The sequence below is a fragment of the Hyperolius riggenbachi genome, chromosome 5, assembly GCF_040937935.1.
Source record: "Hyperolius riggenbachi isolate aHypRig1 chromosome 5, aHypRig1.pri, whole genome shotgun sequence".
NCBI lineage: Eukaryota > Metazoa > Chordata > Amphibia > Anura > Hyperoliidae > Hyperolius > Hyperolius riggenbachi.
Window position 1 is genome coordinate 394,030,812 of NC_090650.1, and position 26,002 is coordinate 394,056,813.

At 43.9% G+C, this 26,002-nt stretch overlaps 1 protein-coding gene across 49 annotated transcripts in view; it reads left to right on the forward strand.

Annotated features, from left to right (window-relative positions):
- Positions 1-26,002, forward strand: part of RIMS2 (regulating synaptic membrane exocytosis 2) — an 816,797-nt gene that overhangs the window by 685,891 nt on the left and 104,904 nt on the right. For 39 of the 49 annotated variants that reach the window (XM_068237786.1, XM_068237812.1, XM_068237768.1 and 36 more), the window contains 3 exons: positions 19,225-19,331; positions 22,425-22,597; positions 24,791-25,084. In XM_068237786.1, the coding sequence (XP_068093887.1) occupies positions 19,225-19,331; positions 22,425-22,597; positions 24,791-25,084 (574 nt within the window). The remainder of the gene's footprint in view (positions 1-19,224; positions 19,332-22,424; positions 22,598-24,790; positions 25,085-26,002) is intronic. The other 10 variants (XM_068237820.1, XM_068237795.1, XM_068237796.1 and 7 more) reach the window with 1 other exon arrangement.

The following is a 26,002-nucleotide window of genomic DNA, read 5'->3' on the forward strand; positions in this document are numbered from 1 at the left end:
TAATCTCTTACCCACCCTGTTTTAAAAGAACAGGCAACGGTTTGTGATTTCATGAGGGCAGCCATCTTTTTGGTTGAAAGAAGGTGACAGAGAGCATGAGACACAGTTCCAACTGTCCTGTGTGCTGATCACCCCTCCCAGTTGCTAGGCATCGTGAATAACAACATAGTAAATCCCATCATGCTTTGCATAGCATCAGGGGAAAAAAACCCGGGCAGTTTTCTTTGATGGGGCGGAGCTTAGCTAAAAATGCAGCTAAAAATGAGACTTCTATAAGAAAAACAAAGTTCTGATGCTGTGAAACTGTTAAAGAAACACCAAGCCTTTTCAGTTCTGCTGAGTAGATTTTTAGTCTGGAGGTTCACTTTAAGCTGAGTTTCTCCTCCTCTGCAAGTGGTTTTGTCACTTTTTCATAAAGTAACTTGTTTATTTAAAAGAGCCCATTAAAGGTACAAGTTTTACTGAACAATCATTTTTCGATCAAAACAGAAAAGCTGGTGGGTCCAATCAGTCCTGAATGATTGCATGAAATAAATTATTATTCCACGTGGCAGATTATTTTGTAGATATGATCATAACTGGTGGAGATATGATCGCAAGTTGGATTCTTAGTTGGTGTGTATCAATCTTTTCTTTCACTCTGAATTATCTTTTTGAAAGTATGAGCATTCGCTATAAATTTTACCGTTACCGTTAATGGGCATCTATCTTTAGGACACAGTGTGAGATCTGGTACAGAACAAACATATGTACACAACTGACAATGACTATAACAGGATCCAATAGCAAACCTTATTTTTGCAGCAGTTTTGTTTTAGGACTCTGTAGCATAAAGAGCAGAGATGGGAAATACCGTATTTTTCGGACTATAAGATGCACCTAGGTTCAGAGGACAAAAAACAGGGGAAAAAAATATATACTAAACCTGGTGCATCCACGGTGAAGGGGCATCTTGTGGATTATGCAGTAAAAGTAAAGGAAACAAAAGGGGTTGGGGGGTATGTGTAACAGATTAAACACACACGTAAGTACGTGAATACATTTAAAAATATACATCTTTATTAATTATGTATAAACACATAAAAAAGCACGAACTCAGGTTAAATGGAAAAAGCACTCAACCAGCCTCAAACATTCACACAACCGTACACCTAAGATCACCTAATGTGATCAGGGATCCCAGGGACTACCATAAAGTCTGGCCTCAATTGCTCAAGAAGTTGACCACCCTCAGAATGCAAATTCCAGGTAAAGCATGCTGAACGAGATCATAGCAAGGGGCCATGCAGGTAACACATCGTTTTGGCAACCAAGTTTATAAGTCCAGCTTGCAAAAATAAGCAACAAAAGCAAATGAGCTATAGAAAGTTCACAGCGGGCGGTAGCGGGCCATACAAAGCACAAAAATTGCAGATAAAGTGTTGCAGCAACATTTAGACATACTGTACCAGTTCCAGACGTAGCTGGTGAATGCTTGCAAGGTAACAGCGGTCCCTCAGAACCCAATGCCGGAGCTCATGGCTAGGGGAGTGACCAGCTGCCAGGATCTGGATGTTAGGCAGCAGTTCCAGTGTGCTAAGGCAATCGGAGGATTGCACCATCAAAGGTCCTAGGAACAGTGGATGGTTAGGCCCGAGCTCCCGCTGTGTGGCATTTGCCTGAATGCAGTCCGGTTTGGAATTTGGTGCTGCTACCAGCAGCCCGGATAAACTCCAAAGGAAGGAGGATGCAGCTAGGAGGTCGACATCACACCAGCAGCCCTGGCATGTTTCGCTGGGTCTACCGGCTTTTACGAAGGGAGGCGTGGATTATGCCCCCTTGTACCTCATGTCCCCTTGTCCCTCATGTCCCCTTGTGTCTCCCTGTATCCTCCTCTGGCCCCCTTGTGTCCTTTGTCTCCCATGTGTCTGCCTCTGTCTTCTTTGTGTCCTTCTCTGTGCCCCTTTGTCTCCCTGTGTCCTCCTCTTCATTGGCACAGTACAGGGAGTCCCCAACATTGTGGCGGGTTGAAAGTTCATATTGGCAAGCATTGCACAAGACAGGAACTCTCTGCATTTGAACTATAAGATGCAGTGACTTTTTCCCCCCACTTTTGGGGGAGAAAAAGTGAGTCTTATAGTCCAAAAAATACAGTACACACTGGAATTGCAGCACTCATGTCCCTGAGAGGTATAAGGAGCCTATCAATTAAAGCCTGGTACACACATTTAATTTTGATTGGCCAATCACTGGCCATTTTTACCTCTTACCAGTAGTAAGATAGCTTACTGTATAGCTGGTTCATAGTATTCGAAATTTGTTGGCCCTCACACTACACAAAGGTGGTAAAATTGGTCAGTGATGAGTTAATGAACATTGGATGTGTGTATCAGGCTTAAAGCCTTGTAAACACATCCATTTTTGATTGGTCAATGGTTGGTTAATTTTAGCAACTCCGTGTATTATGAGGACCAACCAAGTTTGAATACTATGAATATATTGTAGGTAAGCTCTCGTAGTACATGGAGGTGGTAAAAATTGGACCATCATTTGGCCAATTAACAATTAGATGTGCAGGGCCGGATTTCTTAAAAGGCCACAAGGCCCGGGCCTTGGGCGGCAGCTGGCCAGGGGTCGGCTGGACATGGAAGAGGGATTGCTGCATATGGAAGAATAGACTGCAAATGGAATACAGAGGTTGAAAATAAGGGGAAATATGGGGAAATCGCTATACAAATCGCTTTTTCAAGTGCTTTGTGATTTCCCTATACCTTACATTGAGACAAATCGCCCCGAAAATGGTACAGGCAGCGCTTTGGTGAGTGGATCAGAATCGAAACATTCAGATGTGAACACTCTCATAGGGAACCATTGCACAAGCGCATTTAGGCGCCCTGCACACTGCAAATCCGATTTGCTATTCCGATTTTTTCCTGGATGTTCTCAAAAGAAAAACGCAGAAAAAAAGCAGCATACAGTACCAATTGAAAAATTGAAATCGGAATCGCATATAGTGTGTAAGAGGTTTGAAAATCGCCGGCGCTTAAAAACACCCAAAAGCGCCCTAGGGGTGAACAAGTCCTAAGCGTGGAGTAATCTTTCTATACAGCTTTGGTAATCCATGGCACAGCACTGAGTCAGAAAGTATCACTTATCTGTGTGCACTGGATTGCTGCTGTGAAATCAGATAAATTGGTTCACTGCACAGAACTGTGTAAAACAGGTGATTGAGGAAATGCTAACTTTCCAACTTGTTACAAAGTGGAAAAAGAAGAGAAGGCAGAAACAGGCCACTGCAGCAGCTCAGCGTGATTAGGCAAGCAGCGTAGTTAGCAAGCTTCAGCACTGCAGACGTATAGAGGGCACAATCCGGGTAGTTGGATGTCAGACGTTGCGTGCTCAAGCCAGGAAATGCACAGGTATTCGCAGGGCCGGGCCGAGGCATAGGCTGGAGAGGTCCAGCCTCAGGGCGCAGTGTAGGAGGGGGCGCAGAATTCATTCAGCTGTCATTCCTAATTGTGTATGAAGCAGAAAGAAATAAGAAAAGGGGATACATGGCAGTGACTGCAAGCCAGATAACTAGAGATTAAGGTGTTGGGGAGGTTCTGGGCCCTGTGGCCCTCTTAGTCTAATAGCAATTAGTGTGTGACAGCTGGGGTGGCAGGGATGGAGGGGCGCACTTTGGTGTCTCAGCCTTGGGTGCTGGAGGACCTTGTCCCGGCTCTGGGTATTCGTCTTAAATGCAGAAGCCTCTGAAGACGCTCACAGAGTGAAACGGTCATTAGGCGACCCCGCTGCCCCCCACCTCACCCCACAGCCATCAACAACAGGGTAGGCAACTTTATATGTAATATATATTGCACATTTTAAATTCACCAGCCAGATTGAATAAAGCTGTTTTACTACTTTAGACCCTAGGTTCTCAAAGTGTGGTACGCGTACCCCAGGGGGTACTTCTGATGGATCCAGGGGGTACTCGGGCTTGATATACTTAACCAAGAATAACAAATTTAGAGTTTTAGAAAATGATAAATCTTATTTAACCAGCATAAAATTAGTATTTTAGCTAGTTAAAAGCAATAGTAAATGCTTGGAAATTGTTTAGAACCAATTATCATGTACTACAATTAAATATATATATTTGTCAAGGGGTACTTTTGATAATTTTTACTATGCTAGGGGGTACTTGGTGAGTACAGGGCTTTGAAAGGGGTACATACCAATAAAATGTTGAGAAACACTGCTTTAGACTATGCAAGCGCCAGCCAACTTGTTACAAACCTTGCTTCATATTTCATGCAGCTTGGAACTGAGCCAGTGCAAACAGGGCCGGCAATGCCATTACGGCAAAGGGATCAATCACATCAGGGCCCCCAACCATTCCAGGGGCCTCCAGACCCCGCAGGTGGTCTCCCGCTGAATGCTCCTTGGGTCCCCCACAAGTTCTGTAGCTGAGCTGCCTTGCAGTAACTTGCCTGTCTCGGCGGCTGTTCGTTTCCAATCTCCATCTTCTACCATGCTGCCCGCATCTTCTCTATGCCTAGTGCATGTTATTTACACGTACCATGCGGCTGATGAAGAGGCAGGCAGCGTGGCTCAAGACAGAGATCGAAAGGGAACAGCCTCCGGGACAGGTGAGTTACTTTGAGGCCGCTCAGCTATAGAGCATGCGGGGGTCACAGGAAGCAGTCAGCGGGAGGCCACCTAGGGGGTCCGGTGGAGCAGGGTGCAAACTTTGGGGGAGTAGGGAGTCCCCCAAGTTACTTTTGCCCCGGCTCATTTACAAGCTGAATGCAATTTGCAACAAAATTGCAACAAGCTCGGGAGAAAAAAATCATCTCATATGTCTTCTCTGCTGTGTAATTTATTGGTTTTTGAGAATGGTTATTCAGTAAATGTCCTTTATTTGTTCTCTCTTATTCAGCCATATTAAATTACTGCAATTTGAGTCAAGTAGTCAAATCAAAACTTATAACTCCCACACAATCACTCCTCCCCCTTCCTTGTGATGACTCATGCTGTCTAGGTGAAGAGAAGACAGCATGATTGATTGGACGGGAGGGGGTGTGGCATGATCACATGGGGATGAGTAGCAAGCCGTACTTTGTGGGAAGGAACTGGAGCTTTCATTTTTGGTGAGGAGGAACGTGAAGAAAGGAACAAGAATACAAAACAATAACTGGGCAGGCTTACCAACTTTGTGTGTGGATGACGCGTGCCAGAGGGAGAACTTAGAGCTTTCTCGCACATGGTTTCCAGTTTTGAGGGGCTTGTGGGGTGGGTCAACACTCAGAGGGAGATTCAAAGTGAGGAAAAACGGTTGCATGCAGAGTGCACAGTGGAGGAGTGACATAACTTACCTATTCAGGAGTTATGCTACCCGTCTTCCTCAGCGTTCCGTCTCTATGGTGCAGTGCCGCCTGTCATCACATTAACACCATAGAGATGGAGCACCTGCGAGGAGAAAGACGACATGCGTCCTCGGTGGATTCTGGAGAGATGAGCTACTTCACGGGTGTGCTTTGCTACCTATACTGGAGGAGGGGTCATCTGGCTACTTATATTGGGGGAAGAGGTGGGGGGGGGTCATTTGCCTATACTAGTGAACAGGGCTGTTGAGTCGGGAGTCGAAGAGTCAGAGAAATTTTGGGTACCTGGAGTTTGAGTCGGTGGTTTGATGAACTTCGGAGTCAGATGATTTTAGCCCTGTTAAAGGGAACCTGAAGTGAGTAAATATATTTAAAATAAACACATGACGTAGCTGCAAATGAATATTACATACTAACCTCACCGTCAGTTCCTCTCAGAAGCTCACCATTTTCTTCTTACAGTGATCCCTTCAAGTTCTGACAATATTTTGTCAGAACTGAAATATAACAGTTGCTGTCAGTTATATATCAGCAGCTGTCAGTTACAACTTAATGTGCAAGGCAATGTCCAGGTTTCCCTATGGCTCAAGTGGCGATATTACAGTTTAACAGTATGTTGACCAGCAAGCTGTTAGGGGGTAATGGCCATTTTTAAAATGGAGGACTGAGAAATTCATTGAGAAAAAGTGGACAGATAGGACACAGGAGAGGAGAAAGAGATTGAGTAGTAGACTACACAGGAGGCAAGTATGACCTGTGTATTGTTGTTTTGACTTTTTATTTTCAGTTCAGCCCTGCCGGTGAATCAGTTAACCCTTTGCGCACTCATATGCATATGCTTTCATGCAAATCAATCATCCAGGAACCACTGCTATCCGTACAGCTAAGTTAAAAGCCTGGGTCTTTGTTACTAAAGAATACATGCTGTTGCATAGTCACATACGCCTCACAGAGGCTCCCCAGAGTTTGTGCTGTATGTGTCCTGACTGGTGTGTGTAACTTCCTTGTGGGATTAGTTTGTTGCATGATCTGTCCACAGAGAGGAGGGCAGGATATTTGCTCCCTCTCCTACTGGGGAGGTCCTGTGTGGCCCACTAGTGGTGTCAGCAGCACAGAGGACTCCCAAAAGATGGTGGCAGCGGGTTCGGAAGCACATAGTTGAGTAGTGTGAACCACTCACCAGACTGTGTGACAGGGCACATCGTATCTGCTCAGGATACACTGTAAATGCACTGTTGTCCATCCAGCCTGACTCGGAACCTAGCCTTAAAGAGACTCTGTAACAAAAATGTCATTGTGTTTTCTACCATCCTACAAGTTCCTAAACCTATTCTAATGTGCTCTGGCTTACTGCAGCACTTTCTACTATCACCGTCTCTGTAATAAATCAATGTATCTTTCCCCTGTCGGACTTGTCGCCCTGTGTCTGGAAGGCTGCCAACTCTTCAGTGTGATCTGCTATGCACGCCCCCCTCCAGGCCCCTCTATGCACACTCCTGTGTGTGTGTTATTTACATAATCCTCCTCTGTTAGGCTGTGAAAGGAGCTGGCTGACACATGCTGAGGAATTGCAGACACGGGCAGAGCTGTCTGCAGGAAGAAACAATCAGCCTCACAGCCTGTCACTATTCAGTGCATGAGAGCTGCAGGAGACTGAAGGTAAACACACAAATGAGATTCAAAAGGAAGGCTGTATACAGCCTGCTTGTGTATGGATGTATTTTCTATGTGTGGACATACTGTACATCAACCTACTTCCTGTTTTGGTGGCCATTTTGTTTGTTTATAAACAAACTTTTAAAACTGTTTTTGACTACTTTTAATGCGGCGGGGAGTGGCGAAATTGTGACAGAGGGGAATAGGAGATGTCCCCTAACACACTGGTATGTTTACTTTTGTGCGATTTTAACAATACAGATTCTCTTTAAGGCGACAAGTAGTACCAACAGCATCTGTTTTAAATAACTTGTCCGACAATGGGCTCCATTCATAGTATATTACCACATTCGGTAATGCAGAAAAGAGCTGATTTTACCGATCTGTCAGTGAAGCATCAATTCACTACGGCTGTTACCGCATTGAAAAGTTAAATTACCAACTAGTAAATTAACGATTTGTACAGTATTATTGTCAATTCACAACGTTTACCGATCAGCAGCGGGAGGGCTGCAGTCCCAGGACCACCTAACACCAATTGGCGTCAAGTCCTGGAGGCGTAGTTTAGCATGGAATGCGTACGCATGTGTGATCATTCCCTGCAGAGACACTGAGCTCCGTGTTCAACTGCGGCTTGCAAATCCTTTGAAACAAAAAAGCTGTTTGTTCACCTTTGTACAACGCTGTGATTTAGCGCAACGTGGTACACGGGACAGCCCTGTGACTTGGCAGTCCCTCCAAGCGGCTCGCAATTTAAGCCCTCTCATAGGCTGATGCGTATGAGAGAGGAAGTAGTCAGATCGCTGTCCAGAGACAATTTGGAGCAGAGGGGGGATGGAGTGGGCTATAATGATTTAAAAGGAAAAAAAGCCTTTTTTTTTTTTTTTTTTTCAAATAAAAAAAGTAACAATCACAGCAACGTTCAGAGACCACCAAAAGAAATCCCTGTTAGGGACAAGAAAAGGAGGCAAGATTAATTTTGGTGGTAAGTTGTACGGCTCTGCAGCGAGCTGTTAAGGCTGTAGAGTGCTGATTTGTGAAAAATCTCCTGTTCACTAGGGGGGTGTAAACCTGTGGTCCTGAAGAGGTTAATCGAATGGTGTGCGTGTCTTTTTCTATATTTTTTGATTGTTATTTATATACAGCACCCGAGACTTACTAAGATTATATTTGCTGATCCATGGTGTTCATCCTTATGACATTTTATTGTCCTCAAGAGGTTAAGGACACTTAGTTATAGGTACACGATCACTTTAATACCAGGGGTCATTACAGAAGGTAGCTCACACTGCCAGCTGAAAGATGATTTCTGCATCCTCGGATTAATGATCTTCTGTAAGATGCTGCTGAATGATTGATAACTCCAGAGGGCACTTTGCGGCAAGATTTTGAGCAGCAGCGTTTTTTAACTAGGAATATTCCGCTCGCTATAGTTTTTCCATCACTTTATTCTTATCCCTCTAGTCCTAGCAAAGCACATAACCACCAGTAAAACTGCAGGATCTGTCTCTATGGCGACAGCAGGTCACACGGGTTGTTTGCTGGCTTTGTGGTACTGGTCCCTCGTTTGCTGCATTCGGAATATCTGTAATGGAAACCGGTCAAATCTATGCAAACTCTAAAGGTGCTCATACATTACTTAGTCGTCCTGTTCGATCAACAATTCGATTTGATAATTTTAATCGGATGGGGGAAGAATAGACTGGGAGAATAAATATGACCTTTCTGATCCATCAATGGCCATATTTAGTCTGTAGGTTCTCCACATGTTGCATTATTGTTTGCTTCTGGATCCTTTTTACAGAAAGTATGCAATAATTGGTTAAATAAAACTAGGCAGGTGCATAAATTTGGGCACCAGAAAAAAATAAATGAAATCGATATTTAATAGATCCTCCTTTTGCAGAAATTACAGCCTCTAAATGCTTCCTGTAGGTTACAATGAGAATCTGGATTCTGGTTGAAGGTATTTTGGACCATTCCTCTTTACAAAACATCTATAGTTCATTCAGTTTTGATGGCTTCTGAGCATGGACAGCTCTCTTTAACTCACACCACAGATTTTCAATTATATTCAGGTCTGGGGACCTAGATGGCCCGTCCAAAATGTGGTACTTGTTCCTCTGCATGAATGACTTAGTGGATTTTGAGCAGTGTTTAGGGTCGCTGTCTTGTTAAAAGATCCAGCCCTGGCGCAGCTTCAGCTTTGTCACTGATTCCTGGACATTGATCTCCAGAATCTGCTGATACTGAGTGGAATCCATGCGTCCTACAACTTCGACAAGATTCCCAGTCCCTGCACTGGCCACACTACCCCACAGCATGATGGAACCACCACCATATTTTACTGTAGGTAGCAGGAGTTTTTCTTAGAGTGCTGTGTTCTTTTTACTCCATGCATAATGCCCCTTATGCACAAATAACTCAATTTTAGTTTCATCAGTCCACAGCACCTTATTCCAAAATGAAGCTGGCTTGTCCAAATGTGCTTTAGCATACCTCAAGCAGCTCTGTTTGTGCTGTGGGCGGAGAAAAAGCTTCCTCTGCATCACTCTCTCATACAGCATCTCCTTGTGTAAAGTGCACCGAATGGTTGAACGATGCACAGTGACTCCATCTGCAGCAAGATGATGTTGTAGGTTTTTGGTACTGGTCTGTGGGTTGACTGACTGTTCTCACCATTCGTCGCTTCTGTCTATCTGAGACTTTTCTTGGTCTGCCACTTCGAGCCTTAACTTGAACTGAGCCTGTGGTCTTCCATTTCCTCAATATGTTCCTAACTGTGGAAACAGACAGCTGAAATCTTTCTGTGGAAACAGACAGCTTTCTGTATCCTTCCCCCGAAACTATGATGGTGAACAATCTTTGTCCTTCAGGTCATTTGAGAGTTGTTTTAAGACCCCCATGTTGCTACTCTTCAGAGAAAATTAGGAGGTAAACTTACAACTGACCGCATTAAATACGCTTTCTCATAATTAGTCACCTGTGTATGTAGGTCAGGGGTCACTGAGCTTACCAAGCCAATTTGAGTTCCAATAATTAGTTCTGAAGGTTTTGGAATCAATAAAATGACAACAGTGCCCACATTTATGCACCTGCCTAATTTTATTTAAACCATTATTGAGCACTTTCTGTAAATCCAATAAACTTCATTTCGCTTCTCAAATATCACTGTGGGTGTCTCCTATATGATATATTTAACTGACATTTTTTATCGTAACAACCAACGATTTATACAAAAAAATCATGACGATTAACAAGGTTGCCCAAACTTTCGCATCCCACTGTATATGGATAGGGTGGGATCCTTGAAGGTGAATCTTCTAGGATTGGTCTTATTGTACAAGTAGGCCCCTTCGTGTTGAGCTTTTAGTCTCACTGGGCCTTGGGATTCATTTGGGGTAGCCTAATATGAACTGAAATAATTGGCAGTTTTTCTCTTCATGGCCAATCATGTTCCGGATAGTGATTGTCAACTGTAGATGAGAAAAGCCTCTGTAGAGAGAAGCCTGTAGATAGGAGGCTCCCCTGATTGTCCTGTTGCCCACTGTTCCAGAACTTGGTTCCTCTAAGCCATACATGTCAAACTCCGGCAGGTGATTTCCCCAATTTGCATTATGTTTGGCCCACTCTAGACCACCACAGAAGCTATTTTGGAGGGTAAGCCCTAGATCACCAGGGAAGCCATATGGGGAGGGGCCACTAAACATCAGATAATTGTATAGATGAGGTAGGAAGGACCACTAAACTTCAGGGAACTGTATAGAGAATGGAGAAGGACTATTGGATACCAGGGAACTTTATAAGGGAGAGAGGTGGCCAATATACATTGTCGGCCTGTGACTTAATCCCAGGGCTGAAATTTCGGCCCACTTTATATTTGATTTCGAGACTCCTGCTTAAAGCATATAAGAGCTTTTCAAATCTGCTTTGATATCCGCGCTCCTTTTCATGTATGAGCACGACCATCTTGCGCATGTGTGAATATGGTTTGCACACACCAAGTAGCACTAAGCTTATGCATGGCTTTTACCTCCATGCACAAGCAACTTGTCCTACTGGGCATGTGTGGACTGCAATCCCACGCAGTACAGTCACACTTCTACATGAACAGGAACACAGCCAAAGGGGTGAGGAGGGTCCTGGCTGGAAGCGGTGGACTTGTGGAAGATATGGAAAGCCCCTGGAGCGTCCAGTGGCTTCCCACTACTTAGGTAAGTATCTAACTAACAAACCTTTTTCTCCTTCCAGGTTGGTTTTAAATAAACTCATGACAGCAGTTAGGATGGAAGTGGACCCAGGCCCATACTTGATCCACAATGGAACCTTGTGACGGTAGCAGGAAAGGAGGGCGCCAGCTTGTGACGATAGCAGGACGAAAAGGGCGACGTCATACACTCTAATGCAATTATCATTAATATGGGGGGAAAAAAGCAGAAATAGGGCGCTGTGATAAATTATCGTTAACAACATTAGAGTTTTTGAAGTATGTTATTGTTTTAGAAGCCTGCAGCGTTATAGTTTTTTTCAAATTTTTTCATTTGTATGTAAAGATTTTACAGTATCAAATATATTATCGTTAGGGTTAGGCTGCACTAGGAGGAGTGGTTAGGGTTAGGCACCACCCGGGTGGCGGTTAGTTTTAGGCAACACCGGGCGTGGGGGGTGCTTAGGGTTCGGTACCACCAGGTGTGTGGTTAGGGTTAGGCACCACCGGGGGTTAGGGTTAGGCACCACTGGGGGGGGGGGTGTTAGGGTTAGGCGCCACCAGGGGAGTGGTTAGTTTTAGGCACCACCAGGGGAGGGTTCTGAGTGAGGTTAGGGTTGGGTCAAGCTGTATTGTTGAATTACATAACGATTTCTAACATTCATATCTTTTCGTTATTATTTCCCGTATGTTTTTACAACGGTATATATCGTTAACCAAGTTTGATAGCTATGTTTATCGTTATCAGATTTCCTTAACCACTGCCATCATTTTGTTATCCAGCTGAGCCCTTATTTCATGCACGCCCTTCTCTCCATTATTGTCTCTAACAGAAATTTCTTACGGGAGCATTTATTATTTCATTTAACATAGTTGCTTCAGAGCTCGAGAATATAAATTGGCCAGCAATGCTGGAGTGAATGCTTTTGGTGTAAAAGCGCCTAATCAACAATGCGTGGTGGCTATGTTGTTTACAATTGCAGCCTAACGGATAACAGTTTTGAGTAGATTAAATTGAAGCGGCACCTTCGGTTCAGAGAAAGACTTCCAGTACCTGAGTGCTACATAGGATAGTTGTCCCATCCTCCCTGCAGTACAACATGCAGAGCCAAGCAGGGTTGTGGAGGAGGTACAAAAATCCTCTGACTCCTCAGTTTATAAAACCATGACTCCGACTCCAGGTACCCAAAATTACTCCTCGACTCTGACTCCACTGCCTTGCAGGGCTATAAAGTGGGTACAGGGCTGGTTCTAGACTTTTTGCTGCCTGAGGCAAACTTGTGAGGATGCTCCCTCCCCTCCCCGATTTGGAATGATCGCACTGCACCCAACAATTTACTCTGCTTCATTTAATGTTCTCACATGACATGCTGCAGCTCAACACTGTCTAGCTGTGAGTCTGGGACAAACAAACTGCTCACCCTCAGCCACTCCTCCTCATTCAGGACGGCAGTGCCACCTCCTCCCTTCTGCTGTGCAAGTCAAATGAAACACTGCTGCTCTCCTGCCTCCACCTCTTGATTCACTGTCAGTCTCCTCACACAGCACAACAAGCTGCTTGTCCCCAATGATGACCTCTTCACCTAGCTCTTCCCTCACTTCTCCTCCTACTCTGACTTCAGGCTGTTACTGTAAACACAGTACAAAAATGTTACCCCTGTAATCTCTGCGCCTGATGCAAATGTTTTACCTTGCTTTATGAGAGAACCGGCCTTGAGTGGGTACAAAAATCATCTGACTCTGACCCCTCAGTTTATGAAACAAAAATTACTCCACAGCCCAGGTACCAGGGGTCACCAAAATGGTTATGGGAACCAGATATCATCAAATTTTCTGTTAAGTAGCATGATTTCAAAAAGGTCTTCCATATGGAAAAATGTGAATAAGCCTGCAAACCTGACCTGGGGCTTATTAAAGTTGTTCTACTATCTGAAGATAGAGGTTTGCATGACTGCCAGGAATATTATATTTTGTAAAGCAGACCGAACTCTTGAACGGCTCACAATGAAAAGTATTTTATCCACATATAGTTGCTGAAGAAATTCACTGCTCTGTGCTTTGTTTAGCAAGATCAAAGTGTGGAATTAGTTCTTATCAGTAGCTGTGAATAGACTTCAGGAGCTCTGCCATAGCTGTCTCCTCCTACAGTAAATACTGAGTCTTAAACCTTTCAGTTCTCCCTGGAAAGTAGGTGCAAGTTTAAACTTTTTTTTTTGGGGGGGGGGGGGGGGGGATTTCCATACTTTATAATTTTTTTCTCATAAAGGTTATCATGCTTTTAGAGCAGAGCGGATGTTCTGAGTTTAATTCCAATTAAAAGAAAACAAATCTTGTGGCGGAATTCTGTTGCTACATTGCCAATTCACTAACTTTTCAGCATCCATTACTGTGGTTTGATAGGCCCTGTGTAATCCTTGCAAACAGTTGTTCCAAAGGGTAGATTCAAAGACAAAGAAAAAAGTCAGACATATTTTTTCTTTTCTGACCAGTGGACGGTGCTCTTCAACAGTGTAAAAAAACCAACCTTTTTTGTATGCATTTATTTTTGCAGAATGGGAATATTTTTGGACTATAAGACTCACTTTTTCTCCCCCAAAAGTGGGGAGAAAAGTCACTGCGTCTTATAGTCCAAATACAGGGATTTCCTGACTTGTGAATGCTGCCAATACAAATCTCTAACCCGCTGCAATGCCGGGACTCGCTGTACTGTGCCCATGCAGAGGAGGACACTGGGGGACAAACGGAGGACACAAAGGGGCATCGAGGAGGACACAAGGAGAACAGAGGCAGACACATGGGGGACAGAGGAGGACACAGGGAGACATGAGGTACAAGGGGACATGAGGTACAAATAATCATATACAAGATGCCCCTTCACCATGGATGCACCAGGTTTAGTATATAATTTTTTTCCCCTGGTTTCTGTCCTCTAAATCTAACTGCGTCTTATGGTCAGGAGCAGTGGTCCTCAAACTAAGGCCTGTGGGCCAAATGTGGCCCCTGAGGCTTTTTTACCGGCCCCCCACACAGAAAATGTATTACTTATAAATGTGGTAAGCTACATCTTTAAATATTGGTGGTCCGCATATAGAATAGCAGTGCTGGCACCACTCATCCACATGGAAGCCAGAAAGCAGTAATTCACTGGTTTCCAATTAAATTCCACATCAGGTGACACTGCTGTCCAATTGGACTGCAAGTTGTCACCTGGGTATGCTTCACTGTCTGGCCCACAAAGACTTCTACATCATCTTATGTATACTCCGGCCCCCCCAGCAGTCAGAAGTATGTTGACCCGGCCCTCGACCCAAAACGTTTGGGGACCCCTGGTCAGGAGCGTCTTATAGTCCGGAAAGTACGGGAACTAGATTGTCTATTTTTTTAATCAATGTCGATCATTTGCTGACTATGAAAAATTGTATAAGTGTGTGCTTGTGTATAATGTTTATTATTGTCAGTCTCTTCATGGGGGGATTCTTAGTTTTCTTAAAAGCATTTACTAAATAGCAGTTGATAAATATCAAGTGAAAGTATGGAGGGTGGCCGACATCCTTGTTTAGATCCTTTCCATTAAATGCTTTTGTAAAGAATAAAGGAAATATTGGGGACCCCCACAAGAAAATTAAATGTCAGATTTTTACTACTTATTACGTAAGGAACATAGGAAAAAAGTAATTCATGTTGCATTTTAATCTGGGAGAAATGCACTCTTTATAAGCACGGGTACACATTTTACATTTTTCATTTGTTTGCAGTCGTGGTCCTTTATCTGCTTCCAGACTGACATAGTTGGAGTCTACTTCCTGCTGGTGGCTGTGTGGCTCTGGCAGGACATGGATTCCAACGATTCAACGCTGCACACTCACGCCATCCTCGCTGTTCACGCCACTGATACGTTGCTACACCCGCTTGCTCTGCTATCTTAGTGACAGCAGAGGTTCCACAGCTCTGCAGTTCATTGGCTCCTAACCCTGTGATTACTGTGAGCCAAACACTGCAATCACAGGGCACAATAGGCAAAAGACGGCTCTGGTCCTTAAAGTGGACCTGAACTCTTGCTCAGGACAGAAGGAAAACCTAGAGAAATGCACCCTATATGTATTTAGAGAGTTTAGCCTGTCTTAATCCACCCTCATATGTTACTAATCACCAGTGTAATTTGGTCTCTAAGCTGTCAGCTGTCTGCCTCGGCAGAGCAGCTAATTTGCAAACACAGAATGTTAACCCTAAGTCTGCTTCATGAAAGCAGGGAGTAGACACACTGCAGATGAAAGGAGCACTATGGCGAAAAATTGTAACATTTAACATATGTGCAAACATAAACAAATAAGAAGTACGTTTCTTCCAGAGTAAAATAAGCCATAAATTACTGTTTCTCCTATAATGCTGTCACTTACAGTAGGTAGTAGAAATCTGAGAGAAGTGACAGGTTTTGGACTAGTCCATCTCCTCATAGGGGATTCTCAGCAAGGCTTTTATTCTTTATAAAGATATTCCCTAAAAAGGATTTAAACAATGATGCTGGCCAGCTTCCCTGCTCGCTACACAGTTTTTTTGGCAGTTGGACGGAGCAACTGCCATTCACTAAGTGCTTTTGAAAATAAATCCCTGAGAATCCCCTATGAAGAGATGGACTAGTCCAAAACCTGTCGCTTCTGTCAGATTTCTACTACCTACTGTAAATGACAGCAACATAGGAGAAAAGTAATTTATGGCTCTTTTTACTGTGGAACAAAATGTACTTCTTATTTGTATATGTTTGCCCATATTTTACATTTTAAAATATTTCGCCATAGTGCCCCTTTAATTGCGGGATTTGTATCAGCTGTAACAGAGAAATGTTTTTTTCTTTAAAGGTTATTATGCTGTTTCGTATCTTTTAGAGCAGAGACGAAGTTTGGAGTTCATGTCCACTTTAAGGGGGCCACAGCCATCCAGTCCAGAAAGGGTTAATAGAACCATGAATGTCAACAAAAGTCCCAGTTACAGGAAATGATGAGAAAACTTCCAAAGTAGAGACAAAAAAAACCAGTAACCACAAAAATGGGACTCCTAACTGATTTTCTAACTAGCTTTCAGAATTTGTCAAGATCTGCAGCACACCAGATCCTAAGTAAATCAGGCTGATAGAGTCAGGATATCCAGGGTCTATGGGGCATTGTCATTGGCTGGCAGGGGATGCTACAACACTGATTCTCATCATGGCATGCCATGTGTCAGTATCGCTGGTCGCCATTGCTTGGATATGTAGGCATGTATGTTTTTTGTTTTGAAGTCCTAAAGGAAAAATCATTTATTCAAGTCCAGAAAAAGCAGCTTAAAGGGAACCCCATTTTACATGTTGGCTGATATGTCTTGCATGACCATAGCATGTCGTTGTTACCAGTCAGTCAATGTATTAAAAGTTGTTGCAATGCAAACCTGATTATGCTTCGGATCGATTAACTTCTTTAAAATCAAAACTGTCTGACTTACAGGAGTCAAAAGATCATTGACAGATTTGATCAGACGTTGACCTGTTTATGGCCATCACCAGTTATAGTCGTGTATCAAAGAGCCAGTACTAGTCAAGTCACGACCATTCTTCTGCCATGCTGCACTCAATAAGCTGGACATACACCAAAGTTGTAGAGAACTTGACAAAATTAACAAACCTGCAAAATTTGGGCTAAATGAAACCTACCGTAATTATGAACATTTACCACTGTGGCTTCCAAGGAATAAAAGTTCCTGGCATTCCTAGAGGCGAACTGAATAAAGAAGCAGACAGCAGGGCTAGTGCTGAATAGTACAGCATTGCCAGAGATGTTACTTTCCCTTGTGTAGTGAATCTGCAACTTCTTCTCGCAGAGATCTGTGTGACAGTTCGGTGCTCTGATCACAGCTTCTTTCACGTATCTTGCCAATTAGAACATCCTGCAGGGATGTTAAACTCCAGTCCTCAAAGGCCGACGTCCTCACAAATTTTTGGCACGGCTCAAATGAATTGACAGGGTTGAATCAGGAAAGGTGTGGTCCTTAATGTAGCGCTCATTTCTTTGGCCATTTTAAACACTGACATGGATATGGCCCTCGAGGATCGGCGTTCGACACCTGTGCCTTTGAGTTACTCTGCATGTTATCTCCTGGACAGCCTTTAGAGAGAACCCCGAACCGAAGCTTAGGTTCAGAAACAGATCCATACTTAAAGCGAGGGAAGCCTCTGGATCCTATTAAGGCTTCCCTCGCTGTCCTTCGCCGCTCGCCGGGACCCTCTTTAAAGGGAACCTGAAGTATGTGAAAAAAAAAAGTTTCACTTACCTGGAGCTTCTGCCGGCCTCCTGCAGCCGCCCTGTGCCTGCACCATTACCAAACGATCCTCTTACCCACTGCCACGGCTTACTTTCAGTTTCTTCAGTTGCCGTCCACTGCGCCTGCGCGATCCTGGCCGCACAGTACAAGAAAATCTCTACTGCGCCTGTGCAGGACACTCCCGGTAATGGGAGCGCAAACGAGGAAACGCGCGGCCAGGACCGTGCAGTGGCAGTGGACGGCGAGTGAAGAAACTGAAAGTGAGCTACGGCGGGGGACCAGAGGATCGTTTGGTACCGGCATGGGCACAGGACGGCTGCAGGGGGCTGGTAGAAGCCCCAGGTAAGTGAAACATTTTTGTTTTTACATCTGGTTTCCGTCAGGGCCAAGCACCTCTACTGTTGCAAACGTTTCGGCTTACTGCACGGCTGTACTTGTGCAGCCAGAAGATGAGCGCAGCCTTGATGTGATTGCCGACAAGCCCTTGTCGACAATCTTGGGGTGGGGGGGGGGGGGTGCTGCGCTCGGAAATGTGGGACTGGATGCTTAGGATCCAGGGACTACGTTTCTTTAGGTAAGTATCTGCTTTTATACCCAAGCTTTGCCCTGGGTAGTCTTCAAAGCCTCCTGTCCAGCTACTATACTTTGCCCTTGACACCCCCACACTCTAACCACATAAGTTACATTTTACATATTAAAGGAATACTATCGATTCACATTTTTTTTTTTTAATTGACACAGGAATTGTTTGGGAAGTGCTGCTAAGTACTGGTTTATACATTTTAGTAGCAACTTCTTTGTTTACTGTTAGCAAAATACATTCAAACTTTACTGACGCCAAAACTGACAGCTGACTGAGCCATGAGGAGAGGGGAAATTCCCCTCACACTTGATCAGTTAACTCTATGTGTAACTCTGCATGTGACAGATAGAGACAGGACACAGGAGCTGCAGCTGTTGGGAACTCTGTTTCTGACTGAAGTGTCTGAAGAGAGCAGAGGAAATGTAACTAATTCTCACAGCTTTTTCATACTGTTTTTTGCTTTCAGAGTTTGATATGTTTGATATTTGCTTTCTGTAGTCTGATATGCAACTCTAGCTGTGAATTGAAGCAGACACCCCTTCTGCAATTGATTTGTCCCAATATAGCTAAATCCTACCCTCCATAAATTACAGCTTTTGCCTCTAATATTTAACATGAAAAGTAGGAAAATGTTTACACAGCTACTTAGACATTATTTGTACATTGTCATTTTAGAACACTTGGGTATCGATAGTATTCCTTTAAGACTACTTATACAGTAAATGCCTTTCTTTAGAGGGAAACCGTGGCAGCCACCACCACTGATTCTTGACCTCCCCCAACAATTTTGGTGTCTTTGCTTGCAGCACATGAGAGCCATGCCATGCAAACTATTATCCTCCTTCCCTCCATATTAGCCTTCAAGGGAAGTGGTTATGTCCCCTCTACATTCTGATTGAAAAGGGTGGTGAGTGGCAACTTGGCCACGTCTCTTCTGAAAGAAGACAGTGGCTCAGCTGCGCACAAGAATGATCCCTTGAAGCCATGGTGTACCTGACTTTTTCCGTCTCCTTTTAATATTTTTCATTTAATAAAAAAATGGAGGCTGGACAGGAACTCTGAGAACATATAGTATAAAGGATCTGATTTCTCTGCAACCTAGGCTGATGATCCTGTATTTTTGTGTCATTGTTCTACAGGTTCGATGGATGTGGAAGAGAGGAATCGGCAGATAAAGATGAAGATCAACAAATACAAGCAAGTGGCTGGGTCAGACTCGAGGCTAGAAAAAGATTATCATTCCAAGGTGAGGAGCTGGAATGCATTGACTGGTGTGCTTCTATTTTATCATAGCTGTGAGAGATTGTCGCAACCATGTGGTTTCCAGGATCATCCACGACACGAAGTGAGGTGGGATTCCTCCAATCGGGACACCCTGCAAAAAAACAACTTTTTAAAGAGAACCCTAGTTAATCATCTAGCTAAAAAGCTAATTCTTATACAACAGGAGGACAGTGGCAGTGCTTCCAAATGGAGGCTGCACCCAAACTGACCAGCTGCATAGATGTGCAGAGCCCAATACACGGGCAGATTACACAACTTGCATTCAAAACAGATGCAGCAAATGGAGGATGTTAGCTTCCAGTACAGTTTGCGCATAGATTGTTCAGTACTAGACTCTTCCATGACGTTGACTGCCCTCGTGGAAGAGCCCTTAACACTAACAATTAAAACATAGTTTAAACCTGGGGCTGCTAGCCACAAATGGTCTACACGTTTTTTTTCTAAAGAACAGCAAAAAATTGGCAGCTGCTAATCTGCAACTGCAACTGAAATAAAAACCAACAGAGTTGTGCACCATACCCCAGGGACTCAAATACACACTAGATTAGGGATTAGTGCATGGTTTGCATCTGATTTGTATTCAAGGTGTGAATTTATGTCCCTGGGGGGCGCTGCACACCTCTGTTGATTTCATTTCAGTTGCAGCCTGGTTAGGGGCGCTGCCAATTTTTTGCTGTTTAGAGAAAAAACTGAAATGAGAAGCGGAAAGAGCTGAGAAATGATCACTAGATATATTTTAATATATAAATACAGCAGCTATGCAGTAAAGTGCAAAGGCAGTTTTCAGAGCAGATACATTGTACTTTAGGAATTTTTAACTATTGCTTATTATTATTATATAGACAGTTATTATTGCTTGTGCACAAAAGCACATATGGTAACTGTATGGGTAGTAAAAAGTAGGAAAACACATTTTTATTGAATATTACTGTATGTCAGTTTTATCTCACTTTAAGGTTCCCTTTTAAACATTACATTATACCACAGTATAAATACTGTATAGCCTAAATATCTGATTTTTCTCATGCTAAATTGAGTATGCTATTATACCATATGCATCCCTTTTAATATACAGTGATGTGAAAAACGATTTGCCCCCTTCCTGATTTCTTATTCTTTTGCATGTTTGTCACACTTAAATGTTTCTGCTCATCAAAAACCATTAACTATTAGTCAAAGATAACATAATTGAACACAAAATGCAGTTTTAAATGATGGTTTTTATTATTTAGTGAGAAAAAAAACTCCAAATCTACATGGCCCTGTGTGAAAAAGTGATTGCCCCCCTTGTTTAAAAATAACTGTGGTTTATCACACCTGAGTTCAATTTCTGTAGTCACCCCCAGGCCTGATTACTGCCACACCTGTTTCAATCAAGAAATCACTTAAATAGGAGCTATCTGACACAGAGAAGTAAACCAAAAGCACCTCAAAAGCTAGACATCATGCCAAGATCCAAAGAAATTCAGGAACAAATGAGAACAAAAGTAATTGAGATCTAACCAGTCTGGTAAAGGTTATAAAGCCATTTCTAAAGCTTTGGGACTCCAGCGAACCACAGTGAGATCCATTATCTACAAATGCAAAAACATGGAACAGTGATGAACCTTCCCAGGAGTGGCCGGCCGACCAAAATTACCCCAAGAGTGCAGAGAAAACTCATCCGAGAGGCCACAAAAGACCCCAGGACAACATCTAAAGAACTGCAGGCCTCACTTGCCTCAATTAAGGTCAGTGTTCACGACTCCACCATAAGAAAGAGACCGGGCAAAAATGGCCTGCATGGCAGATATCCAAGGCGCAAACCACTTTTAAGCAAAAAGAACATTAGGGCTCGTCTCAATTTTGCTAAAAAACATCTCAATGATTGCCAAGACTTTTGGGAAAATACCTTGTGGACCGACAAGACAAAAGTTGAACTTTTTGGAAGGTGCGTGTCCCGTTACATCTGGCGTAGAAGTAACACAGCATTTCGGCAAAAGAACATCATACCAACAGTAAAATATGGTGGTGGTAGTGTGATGGTCTAGGGTTGTTTTTCTGCTTCAGGACCTGGAAGGCTTGCTGTGATAGATGGAACCATGAATTCTACTGTCTACCAAAAAATCCTGAAGGAGAATGTCCGGCCATCTGTTTCTCAACTCAAGCTGAAGCGATCTTGGGTGCTGCAGCAGGACAATGACCCAAAACACACCAGTAAATCCACCTCTGAAAGGCTGAAGAAAAACAAAATGAAGACTTTGGAGTGGCCTAGTCAAAGTCCTGACCTGAATCCTATTGAGATGTTGTGGCATGATCTTAAAAAGGCGGTTCATGCTAGAAAACCCTCAAATAAAGCTGAATTACAACAATTCTGCAAAGATGAGTGGGCCAAAATTCCTCCAGAGCGCTGTAAAAGACTCATTGCAAGTTATCGGAAAGGCTTGATTGCAGTTATTGCTGCTAAGGGTGGCCCAACCAGTTATTAGGTTCAGGGGGCAATTTCTTTTTCACACAGGGCCATGTAGGTTTGAAGTTTTTTTTTCTCACTAAATAATGAAAACCATCATTTAAAACTGCATTTTGTGTTCAATTATGTTATCTTTGACTAATAGTTAACGGTTTTTCATGAGCAGAAACATTTAAGTGTGACAAACATGTAAAAGAATAAGAAATCAGGAAGGGGGCAAATAGTTTTTCACATCACTCTAAATAAATAATCTGAAATGTTTGTGTATAAGGGATCCTTATAGCTGTGAATAGAAATATGACAGCCTGCCCTTGCTATTCTCCTCATTGAAATGCACATCATTGTGGCTGAGCCATGATCTAGACCTCATGAAGCTGTCCATGCCTGTAATTGAACTGCACTTAGCTTCCCTCCCATACAGTAATGCAGCTGATGTGCTGAATGTGAGCTCGCCCAGCCATTTACATCCACTTCACAGACTTTCCAGCACAATTAAGATCTAGAGGTGGATTTTTTTAATTTCACACACCAATGAGCCACATGGCATTATGCATGGAAAGTGTCGGTGAATAAAAGGCGCGATCGGTCTCTCTTCTCTCTTTTCAGTACCGGTCAGGCCGGGATCCGCAGAGGGGCTCAGACAATATCTCCAACAAGTCATCGGACAGTGATGTGAGCGATGTGTCTGCCGTGTCCAGGACAAGCAGTGCCTCCCGCTTCAGCAGTACCAGCTACATGTCTGTGCAGTCCGAGAGGCCGCGAGGGAACAGAAAAATAAGGTGAGCAGTGTTTACCTCACATATAGTTGGGATGTGGCCGTACTGCATAAGGACAAGACAAGGCAAATAACATTTATATTGCGCTTTTCTCCTTGCGCCAGAGCAGAGCAGCAGCCACTAGGGCGCGCTCTATTGGCAGTAGCAGTGTAAGGGAGACTTGCCAAAGGTCTCCTACTGAATTAGTGCAGGCTTACTGAACAGGCAGAGCCGAGATTCGAACCCTGGTCTCCTGTGTCAGAGGCAGAGCCCTTAACCATTACACCATCAGCCATCTGCATGATGCGGTAACCAGTAAGAATTCATCTTCAACTAGCCCTCCAGCAGTAAACTTGAATGTGATTGGTTGGTCTTTGCACAGGCTAAAGGTGGCCACTGATGATCTAATTTCTAGCAAAAAAATTGTTCGAACGATCAGAAATTTTGATTGGATTGGTTGTAAATAATCTCCATTGATGGGCACAATCGATTACGAATGATTATAAAAATAGTCATCCGATTGGATTTTCTTTTTGGTTGTGATAAATAGGAAGCAAAGATTGGTTCGTTGATGGTGTATTGAATGATTTCACTTCCGATCAGAATTCCTGATCGCTCAAATTATCTTTTTTGCAAGAAACTGGACCTTTAGTGGCCACCTTGAAGGTGGCAATACATCTCTTGACTTGGCAGCCGATCGACGATTTGATTCTATAATTATTATTAGATAAAAATCAGTGCCACCAAGAGCGTGCCCAATCGACAATGCGACCAATTTTGGTCTGAAATTGGCCAGATGTATGGAAGATCTCGGGCCACTGTGGTCGGTCAGATGTGCGGCGGTAACAGTGAGTGATATTGGAATGAACGCAATGAAACCTCTAGCACTGTCCCCCCAATGTAAAATCATGCGCCCATGTATACACCAGCAACCACTGTTTATGTGGGTGGAGCCAGAAATGGACAGGTGAAATATACTGCAGAGGGGGGTGCATATTTTACATCAGGGGACAGCGCGAGGGGGCGGCGATGCGGTGGACTCGGCCGATTCCCAAGAGATATGCTAAAATCAATCGGGAATCGGCCTGCAGTGTATGGGCAGCCAACAGATCTCTCTCTAATCAGATATGATTAGAGAGAGATTTGTCTCTTGGTCGAATCTGCCCATTATCGCTAGATGTATGACTACTTTTAAGGTGCCAATTAAATCTAAAAAATCCGCCAATAGTCCAATCAGTTCTTTAGTGAAAATTGCTAATGCGATCATTCAGTTGCCGACCCAGCAAGGTTGGCTACTACTGCAAGCATGCAGCCGTGCCATTTGCGGTCATGCTTCCGTCGATGGGAGCGTACTGTGCTTGTGCAGAACATTCCTGGTGCCCGGAGCAAGAATGCGAGCGACGCGGCCGCGCCCATGCGCAGTAGCCACCGACCTCGCTGGGTTGGCAGCTGCTACGGAGGGGACACCTGGCGACCCACTGAGAGTGGAGCTGCAGCAAGGGACACATAAGCTTCCAGGGGCTGGAGGAAGCCCCAGATAAGTAAGTCTGGTTTACGTTATTTTCCCTAATATTTCCTTTTAATAAGCACCTGGGGACAACACTGCTCTCTCACTGGCAGGGATGCTCAACTTCGGATTCGGGTGAAACCCGGATAGTTGCTATCCGGATTTTCACCCTCCTAATTACAATCAGCAGGGGGGGGGGGGGACGCAATCTTACCTCTCTGACGTCTTCTTCGGTCTGTCCCTCTGCGCCTCCCACGATGCGCTCCAATCCGGCGTCACGTGAGTACAAACACTTCCTCCTTCCAGGTTGAAGCAGGAAGTGTATAGTCACGTGACTCCGGATTGGAGCGCATCGTGGGAGGCGTCGAGGGACGGACCGAAGAAGACGTCAGAGAGGTAAGATTTACCCCCCGTCCAGCCCGCACTATCCGGGTTTCACCCGAATCCGAAGTTGAGCATCCCTGCTCACTGGATATACCAACCATACTATGGTGTGTCTGGTTCTCCCTCTAGTGAAGAACCAGGCAGTTATACACAAGAAAAATGTTCTTCAGAACTCCTGTCCTGCATGGCTCCATGATTCATTTTTAGGTTTATGTTTCCTTTGCCTCTCTTGCATGTTTCTCTTTGCATGTTGCCATTGCTAACTTTTCTTTTCCTTTTCTTTTCTGTTTGCATGCTGCTTTTTCCTGGTGTTTGGGGTTTATTAGAAGACCGAGAGAGATGCAGGAGAGAGGGGATAGGAATGACAGAGGGCAGGGAGGGGAGAACCATTTGGGGTTCCCAGAGGAGAATGAAGAGGAGGACGAGGAGGTCATACAGGAAGGGGACCATGAGAAGGTGGCAGAGGAGGGACAGGGGGTCAGTGAGAATGGCATGCAGAGACAAAATAAAGGCTCCTTAGATGAAGACAGCTTGCATGACGAGAAACCCCAGGAACACAATGATGCGAAAGGCGATCACATGGAGAACTTGCCAAGGCGGTTGTCAGAGAATGACATCAGGTAAACTCCTCCCCCTCAGAGTAGTCCCCTCCTACTGCTGGCTATACTGCTGAGATAGATTTCTTGCAGGCTTTTTGTGTAATTGATTTTCTTCAGTTTCAAGCCAAGTCAAACTTTTTACACTTTACAATTAAATATTATGATGATGTTTATAAAAAAATAATGTGAAAGCTTCACCCACCATTTCTCAGTTTATGCCTCAACTTCTTATAGATGCTTAACTTATATGGCCAGCATAAGTGTGTTTTATATATTGATTGCTTCCGAATCCTCAGGTTAGAGACGTGTGGTCCACATCCTAGTATAACCACACTGAACATGAAAATTAGCACAAGACTAGGGGACACACAGGGCGTTGCTAAGGAGCTTTGTGCCCCAGTGCAGGTGTTATATTGCTCCCCCCCCCCCCAAGGAATTTATACATAATAATAAATATGGTGCACTGCAACCTGCCAAGGACTGCCATAGCATAGCATTAGTGTGGCTAGTAGGGAATGGGGAACAATCTGTTACTATTCAAAGCATCTATAGAAGTGATCATTACCAGCACAGGACCAATAAAGAGTTAATACTGCCATTAAAGAGACTCTGTAACAAATTTTTCAGCCTTTGTTCTTCTATCCTATGCCTGTTCTAATGTGCTCTGGCTTACTGCAGCCTTTCCTAATTGCACTGTCTCTGTAATAAATCTTATCTCCTTTCCTCTGTTGTGTCTGGCGGGCTAAGGCTTGAATGTGTGGAGTGTGCAGGGCTGCTTGTGATTGGATAGAAGCGATACACACCCTCTGCAGGCCCCCTGCACACTCTCTATGACTCACACACTCTGTTTATGTGAGCCTATAACAAGCTGGTTAGTTTGTTTGTAAACACTGCCTAAAACTGTTAATTACAAGCCAGGATTGCAGCAGGGAGTGGCAG